This window comes from Cariama cristata, unplaced genomic scaffold, assembly GCF_000690535.1.
Source record: "Cariama cristata isolate BGI_N322 unplaced genomic scaffold, ASM69053v1 scaffold20425, whole genome shotgun sequence".
NCBI classification, from domain to species: Eukaryota; Metazoa; Chordata; class Aves; order Cariamiformes; family Cariamidae; genus Cariama; species Cariama cristata.
The window spans coordinates 82,710-91,565 of NW_009618478.1; the positions used below are offsets into that span (position 1 = coordinate 82,710).

At 43.7% G+C, this 8,856-nt stretch overlaps 1 protein-coding gene across 1 annotated transcript in view; it reads right to left on the bottom strand.

Moving 5' to 3' along the window:
* FGFRL1 (fibroblast growth factor receptor-like 1) overlaps positions 1 to 6,765 on the bottom strand; it is an 89,474-nt gene extending 82,709 nt beyond the window's left edge. Inside the window, exons 1-2 of the mRNA XM_009700886.1 lie at positions 6,720 to 6,765; positions 5,194 to 5,466 (exon numbers count right to left, since the gene is read on the bottom strand). Of these exons, the coding sequence (XP_009699188.1) occupies positions 5,194 to 5,466; positions 6,720 to 6,765 (319 nt within the window). The remainder of the gene's footprint in view (positions 1 to 5,193; positions 5,467 to 6,719) is intronic.
* Between the last annotated feature and the right edge of the window lie 2,091 nt (positions 6,766 to 8,856).

The following is an 8,856-nucleotide window of genomic DNA, read 5'->3' on the forward strand; positions in this document are numbered from 1 at the left end:
AAAGATAAATCATCTGATGTCAGGGAAGATTCTCAAAGCAATCAATCAATTGCAGCAGGCAGACAGCAGACATTTAATAGTAAATTTGATTTGTTTGAAAATGAGATGTAGCTCAATTTCTGAACAGCCCATCAGAGGTTTAGGACAACAAGTTGCACTCTTCCTCCTGCTTTCTGCATTAAGATTTTACTACTCCACAGCTCAAATGGGGCCAAGTGGCTTGGTCACTAAGAGGGTCAGGCACCAGACTGCGGTATGAACTGGATGTATGATGGCTTCTTCACCAAAATCTTCCTCCAAACAAACCCAAAGAAGAGGGTAAAAAAAAATTGCAGCAGTCAGAGATAGAGGGCAAGAAAGAAAGACACTGGAGCAGCTGTTCCTTGGACTTAAATGTTGATTTTTTGTGTGTGTTGAGGTGCATCCAAGCAAGATGTGTCTTTGGCAGTTTACAAACTCCAAGCTAAGCATGAAGTCTACACCACAGAGACAATCCCAAACCCTACTTTTGTTGCTGCTTCCTTTTTCTTTGCTATAGAAGGTAATAAGAAACATGAATGCAGATGCAAAAATAGACACAGATTGATCTTTCATCAGCTGGTTGAGCAACGATGCAAGATGAAGTATTTACTGGCAGCACCTGTAGCAATAGCCCCACGTGTTGCAATGCCGGCACACCTTGCGGGATTTGGCCCGTAACACTTCTGCAAGTGAAACATTCTCTGTGTTGTGCATTAGTGAAAGAGGTCATTATGCTACAACATAAATATTTACTAATAGTCCTTCCTACAGCTGTTCACCAACAATTTTCCCTTCAGAGAATGACCAGATTTCTGAAACAAGGGATACTGTTTATTATTGCAGAAAGAGATGGTAATGGAGGTTGTCCAGCAAGTCCTTGTTAGAAGACTTTGTTTTCAGGTATTTGTAAGTCAGGCAAATCTCATCCATTTGGGCTAAGATTTCCCAGGGAGGGCCTGACGGCTGGAGTGTACAATGGCTCCATATGTGCAGCCTCACAGTTTCTCCAAGCTGGTCACAGCTTGATACAGGCTTCAGTAACACCATCACATGCTATTTTTTTTCTGCAGAACATACCTCCATTCAGCACACAAGGTGGACAGTTTTCAAATAATGAGCAGCTATTCAACATTTTGTTTCTTCCTCTTTGGTCTTAGACTTCCTTTTAGAGCACACTGGCAAGGAAGTTTTATTCTGCGGCAAAGAAACCACAGGTTTCAATCAAGCATCTAAAACCAAAATAAAGTTACTTTTCACACCTGTAGATTACAACTCAGCTGGGAAAAAAAGGTAAGATTTTCATGGGCATCATTGTACAAATAACTTTTGGGGAAGGTACAGCACATTTGTTTTGATGAGCTACAGATAACTCTCCACAATAAGGAACCATTGTACTTAATAACTGCAATGCTGATTTAATACTGATTAAAGAGAAGTTCCCCTTCCAGGATTTGTAAATCTGTCTGCAGTGTAATTGGCATTCCAAATCCTGTGGTAAGCCACAAAAACTATTAAGGCTGGCTAGGAGAGGAAATTGTAGTTTTGACTTATATTGGTTATCTGCTTTTACTGGCTTACATTTCATGCAGGGGTGTACTGGAGCAGGATTCCTTGGATCTTTGGGATCCAGACCTTGCAGTCTGAGAAGATGGGGAAATAAGCAGGGCAGAAACCAATTGCTACCATCTGGGTTGGCAAAACCTTTGTCTGAGAAGGAAGATCAAAAACCTAGAATAAGAGAAGGCTCTCTTCCAACACAGCAGCAGGAAGATGCTAAATTAAGAAGAAAAGACTTTAGCAAGTGGTATGAAGGAGGAATTATCTTTTAGGGTGAGATTTGAGAGGTTTAGACTCAACTCTGAGCCACAGCTCATATTTTATGTGGTCTTGGACTAATCACCTGGTCTCTCTTTGCCTTAGTTACCATCTGTAAAATCACAGTAATCCATCTCATCCGCACTTGCAGACTGAGAAGTTCTCCAGCCAGGCAACGTGTAGGTATGTCTACCAGACGTGTAGAGGCAGACCTAAGTTTGCTCTGCTCGTGCACCGTGCTGGCTGGTTGCGAGCAAGTTCTGTCATGAAAGCTGCAAAGTGACATTTGAACAGGCTTATACCAAAATTATTGCATCTCACAGAGATCAACCTGCAACGTAGACAAAGGAGCTCAGCTCTGCCGTGTCTGCTGGCACCCACTGATACTGGTGGATCCACTGCCCTTTTTATTCCTTCATACAATGTCACAGATTTTTGTTGGTTCTCTACACTATAATGGAATACAGAGACTAGTAAGAGTTAAGATTAATAAGTTATATAGTACTGAATGCAGGCAGAGAGGTTCAAGGCTGCTGAATTTTAATCTCAGCTCTCTGTAGGATCTTGGGTAAACCTTCACCTTATCCTCCTGCAGTGTGCACGTATGTAACACAGGGGTGACACTTCCTCACTTGCCAGTGGTGTGGCAGAGCTCAGCTAAAAGCATTAAAAAAAAAAAACCAAAAGCAACTTTCAATAAGCTACAGTATCAATTCCAGATATTACTGCTTAAATTCCCAGAATGTTTTCATGTCCAAATGAATTTTATTTTTTCAAGTCCCAACAGTTAATGAATCATTTAATGCTATTCTAGATTTAATAGCTTAACCACTTTGCCCACGTCCGACACCTGCATGGTTTTACATGTTTGGTGTCAGCAGTAAAGCTGGAATAAGAGGGCTTTTTCTCCTTTGAAGGAGTGGGAGAATAAAGAGGCCATATGGTTCAAAAAGCCACTCTGCCTAATGAAGTTTTTGCTTTCCGGAGCACAAACAAAACAGCTCCATCAATTTGATCTTCAGCCTCAAAACTGACATGTAGTTGGTTTTAAAACACTGCCTCCTTCTCAAAAATCAACAAAGGATTGATTTGCTCTCAACCAAAAGCATTTTCACCAAGACGAACACAAGCATCTGGCCAATGCATTAAATGTTTGGGTCCTTTGAAAGAATAAGTCAGTGATACCTTGTGTTTACTTGCAGACCTTGACAAGAAAGGCACTAGGGGAACATTTGCTTTCAGGGGAAATTGTTCTAGTGAAAAGCAATTGGTTTGAAACGTTACATGAACACATCTGTACCACTGGAGACAAGGGGCATAAGTAATCCATCAAAAATGGTCTGAGCAACAACAATGCACAAGGGTACACTGTGAGGCAAGGAAGGAAGGTGCAAAGAGTCTAAGTAGTACTGGTTTTAGCCAGCATTACAACAAGGATGCATGGAGACGAATGATAACTCAGCCCGTATATCTGCCACGCATTTAAAGTTATCCTTTTCTTGGCACTTGGTGATCAATATTTGTTTGCATAGGGCTCAATCTCACACCCACAGAGGCCAGTAGGAGCTTGCCATTTCCTTCCATAGCTGCCCAATGAGGTTCTAAAGAAATAGTGTTTGTGCCCAGGGTTTTTCAGTGCCAAATATAATGAACACTATTGTTCTTAACACAATTAAATTTGATAATCCAATTTCCCTGAGCAACTGAATTGGAGTTTTTGCCTCAATCTTTCCTGAATTCTAGTCCAACTTTTACCCTGTGCCTCCTGGCTTTTCCCTTTCATTTGTTTCTGTTGTACTACCAAGAATAGTCACAGCCTTCTTCGACTCACAGATGCCTCAATGCCTCTTTGCCCTGGAATGGTGGGAGCTGGCTTGAGCCCTGAGCTTTATAGAAGATACTGGATGACACAGAAGATCAAAGACTTTGGCAATCTCCATATACTGCAAAAGCACAAGCAGGACTGAAGCAGGCTCCTATAGCATTCCTTTCTCCACACCAAACAGTCTGGAAAGCACATTCAGAAGGAGTCTGTATAGACATGACTCTTTATAGACTATTTCCACTTCACCCTTTTTGCTACTGCAAAGAGGCGGGCAAGGAAAACCAAATCGGCAAACTGTGTAAACTGTAAGATGTTTTTTGTGGCTTTATTTCACTGTTGCTACAGGAGCCATATCACAAGAGGGTTTCCCTCACCTAAGCATCTCTCTCCTGACAAGACATTTACATTCTGGTCTCTTTCCCATACTGGTTCTGCCGCAAAGTGCATTCTCCAAGAATCCCCCTGTTATCGGGTGATAATCCTCCAGCAAGCAGCACCAAGTGTTTGCTACGTGCTTTAAGTCCACAGTAGCCCTCCTACTGTGAAGGGGAAGAAGAAGAAATAGAATAAAACCAGGCCAAGTGCCAACCAGTAGGCAGCTGGAAACTGCCCTAAACTCTGTCCTGACTTCCACTGTCTGAGAGAAATAGAACTTTGTAGACCAGATACTTAGGGTGCTGATCAGGTAACAGGGTGAACAAGATACCTGATCTCAACCCCTTCTTTGTAACCTACCCTTTGCTCCCTCAGCATCCTCCAGCATGCTGACTTTCAATCAGCTCTTTCCCTGAAAGGAAACAATGAGCGTTTTTCGGTGCCAGCCACAGCAGAGGAATCTCTGATTACCCAGAGAAGTGTCTTTGAGGGTCTTCAGGAATGCTCAGCCCAGCAAGCGACCCCAAAATTCCATTGCCAGCCCAAGCAAGCCGTTTGAAACTGGTCAAAAGCACAGCCAGTGAACCCATGATCACCAAGATGGCATCTGAATGGCACTTTTTAAATCCTGCCTCCACCAAAGGGATTTCTCAGGAACTGAGCATCCCTGGGTCATATGCCAGCTCTGAGCTTTGTTTCAACCTAAATGTTATTACTCCTGAAGACACCATGCTTTGCAAAAGCTCAGTACATGGATCTTCCAGCTGTCCATTTTTATATGGGTGCCTTAACATTTGTTTTGAGAATTATCCTGTTCCAACAGCAAACATAAAGATCAGTGTGACCTCTCCTTATCGCACAGCCTTTCCTGTGTGGAATTCATTGTGATCTGGACCCTAGTGACTATTGCATCATTTCTGTTTATTTGTAACCTTTGGCACAGCATAATCTTATCTGCCTGCAGCCGGCTGCAGCAGAAGATGTGCAGCAACATAGCCAGCTCTGGCAATCCTCAAACACTGGAAAAGGCCAGTTAAGAGTAGAGGTCAGTAAACGATTAGCAAAGCAAATCTGCAATCACTGACAGCTACACAGAAATCAGCTCTCTCTCTCCCTCCAAAGCAGGTGAGGCCTGGCTTTTCTCCAACTCTACTCACCGATCACGATGAGGGTGTAGTTCACATTGGTGCTGCCGAAGCCATTGGTGGCTTTGCAAATGTAGGTTCCTGCATCTTCGCTTTCCACCTCCTTGATTTTCAGCCCTTGCTGAAGGATTCGGAACCTTGTCCAGCCGCTGTGGATAGTGCGTCCATCCTTCATCCACATGGTGAGAGGTGGGGGGTCACCCTCCACCGGGCACAGGAGCTTGATGGTCCTCCCTAGCCTCACGGACTGACGGTGAATCACTTTATCGGCAATCCTTGGGGGGCCTAAGAAAGAGCAGACAGAGGAAGAGCTGTTATTACTTTTGCCGCTGATACAGCACTGATTTAAAGATGAGTCATCAATCAGGTCATTACATTGACTGCTACACAGAGATATAGTGAAAGGTGCTTACCAAAAGCTTACGGAAACCAAGGCTAAAAATGCAGGCAATTACAGAGGGATACAACAACAGAGATACTGGTCTGTGCAAGATCTGAAGTTGTAGCCTTGTCATCATCAGGAGCTCATGCTAACCCACCAGGGAAGCCTAGTTCTGAGTCTGTTTTTCCAAAGCACCCACATTTTCCTATAGCAAGGAGGAGTCCAGTACACAAACTGTTCAGCTGCATTTGGTAAAGCAACTGCAGTTGTTTTAAACTCAACACCTATCCTGAAGGCAAAATTAGTAACAGCACTGGTACTTAAAACAAAACAGTGCCCCCCCGTCCCATGTTATAATCCTTTCATGTTGAATGTACAGTAATTCCCTTTAATAGTCACCAGATGGGCTTTATCTGAGACGCATAAGCCTGCAGTTGTTGGACATAAAGCATTCATTGGGTAGCACTTCACCAAAAGATACAGCATAGCCTGACATGTTAACTTTGCTTATAGTCTAAAAGAGAATATTTTTATAAATTGCCTTAGCAACCCCGCTGGTTTGGAGTGACTGACAAATATTTGTTCTATTGTAAAAGGTGATAATTGCATGCAACACAGAGTGTCCCTGGAATGCCACAGAGTGCACACACTGTTTGCCACAAGATAACATGATGCACTTGGACAGGCTAACACTCAGAAAAAAAGAAGTCATAAAGACTCCAACAATGGGAATGGTCTCATAGGTGAATTCAAACTGGAATTTCTTCCCAAGGCTCCAAAAAGTTGAAGCAGAGTCTTTTTCCTGCATCTGCCTTTTCTGCCTTTTCATTAATTGCACAAGTTCCTCGCACAAACTGCAATAGCAAGGCTCTTCCCAGAATAGTCTATTAATGGGTGTGATAATACGTGCCCTGCTCTTGCACAAGGACAAAATGTTTTGCTAAGGATTGCTGATGCTGACTTGCACCCAAAACCCACAAGATGTTTGTGGGATTTGGAACTGTTCCCTCATATTTTATTCCTCTTCCTAGTGTTTTGCAGGATTGGACCCACTAGGGATAAACTACAGAGCTCATAATCACACTTCCTCATGACTAATTCCTATTATTCCAATGTCTGCCTGAATTTTCCCCAGCATGACTAAGGCAGTACATACAGTCCAGGTCATGAATGACTACAGAGCTGCTGTCGCAGTTACTCATGTTGAATCGCATCCATGAATTTCGCAGCTTTGCTGGTGAACAGAAGTGCTGCTCAAGCTGAGAAAAGAGTCATGAACTAGCTTGAAACTCATTAATTACTTTAACTAAGAGCCTGGCCAAACCAATGGGTCTTAGACACACTCAGATTCTGATGAACTGCTGAAGACCCAAAGTCTTGAGAGCATTTATTCTGAAAAAGTCAGTCCCTGGCAAAGGTAACACCCACCCCTGCACATCTTCTGCAGACACCTTGTGGGACTGCGTCTCAGAGGTGATAGTGCCCTCCCATGCTCCAAGGGAACTGGCAAAACATCATGAGAAATCCTGCCTATCCAGGTCTTTCTAAGCATTGCAAATCACACTGTTAATGTTCTTCACCTTGGGAGACCTCCAATCAGCTCTGTGGATGGAAAGATAATCCCATATCCTTTGCCTGCTGATCTGATGCAAGTTGTGTTGCTGAATCTTTTAAAGAGGAAGTCCACCCATCAGGAGGGGTTGTTTGTGTCGGCTTTGACAAAACAGAATTCACAAACACCAGGTGAGGATCCAGCACCAAATTCTGCTACATTTCCCTAAATGGTGCAGTGTTTCACTCAGTGTAAACGAGCAGAAATGTCCAGACAAGTCCACGGCCTTGTTTATGTTTTGGGTTGGCCCTTGGATAGGTCCTTTCTGACCTAGAGCCCTACCAAAGCAAGTCAAACTTTAAGAGTAGCTTCATTGCAATCCACTTGTGAGCCAGGGTACTACTCCATGCATATTCAAATGGCAAAAACAGATCTATAATTAGTGCTGGGGAAAATGTCTGGTGCAGGGCAAGCAGGGACAGTGGAGAGAGAGTACCCTCCTCCCAACTTGGAAACCTGCTGTAGCTCCTTCAAAATCCCTTTCCTTCCGACATTCAGGTTGACTCCTGATGAATTTTGAGACCTGGAGGAATCAGATAGTTTCCCAGTCACGTCATGTACCTCGTTGGGGCAGGCTGCACAAGCGGCTCTCCTGATGGCACCAGAGTTGCCTCTGGATCTGTCACATGTTTGGGTCAGCAGTAAGCTTGGTCCTACTAAATGCCATTTTCCTTTGATTGACCTTTCGTTCTGAGGAATTATTGGATCGCTCTCTGTCACAGGATCTATTCGCAGACTTTTATGACATTTAGAAAAGGGTGTGTTTCTTAGAGCCTTTCTGCCTGAAAAGAAAAACACTAGCGTGGTCCTTTGCAGCCTTTCATTAGCCCCTCCAGCGTCTTTCTCGGGATGAGGAATAAAAATTTCCCCCTGCTCTTTTTCCTGGTGTGAATTTTGCCAGATACAGCTGCATGCACTGCTCAGTAAGGTATAGCCCCGGGACAAAGATGCTAAAACCTTGCTTTTGTTCATTTGGTGCTGTAAATATTCCCATTTTATTACCTATCCTCTTTGCGTTAATAACTTTCTATGCAAGCAGTACTCTCTCTGGAATCAGTGCCTTCACATACACCAGAGGCTTCAGAGGCCCTGGCAAGCCAATAATAGCTGGACGTCCTGTAGATGGCTACAGCAAGAATAAAATGTTGATATTATCATGGACATCTATCTCTCTTTCTACAGGCATCCACTGCATCTTACTTCACTGCGTATCTGTACAGCCCTGTCTTGGGACTGCAACAGTGATGGATGAATGCTCTTCAAGTCAAGATACACTTTGGCACATCTCGCCAGTCTGCGCTGTCAGTATTTGGAGGGGAGGCAGCGGAGAGGGGGAAGTGTGTTTTACAAAAAGGTCCTTCTCCAACTTCCCCTGGGCAGTGGGTGCTGCTGACACAGAGCTGCCTCGCACGACATACCACAGAAATCCCACGCAATCCAGATGAAAATGTATTCCCCCTCTGAATCCATACATTAAGCTGCCCAGAACCACTCGGGTTCCCCTGGAGTTTAATTTCCAGGGCTTTTCTACGGCAGTTCCATCTTCTGCTATAAGAAAAGAGCAAAAAGATGTAGTAAAAACATATTGAGCACCCCAATTTTTCATATGCACCACTGGTACTGAAGGGAGCTCCCCATCTTGCAGATCTGGCCCAAAATATGCCAGGGAGGTGGCCATGAG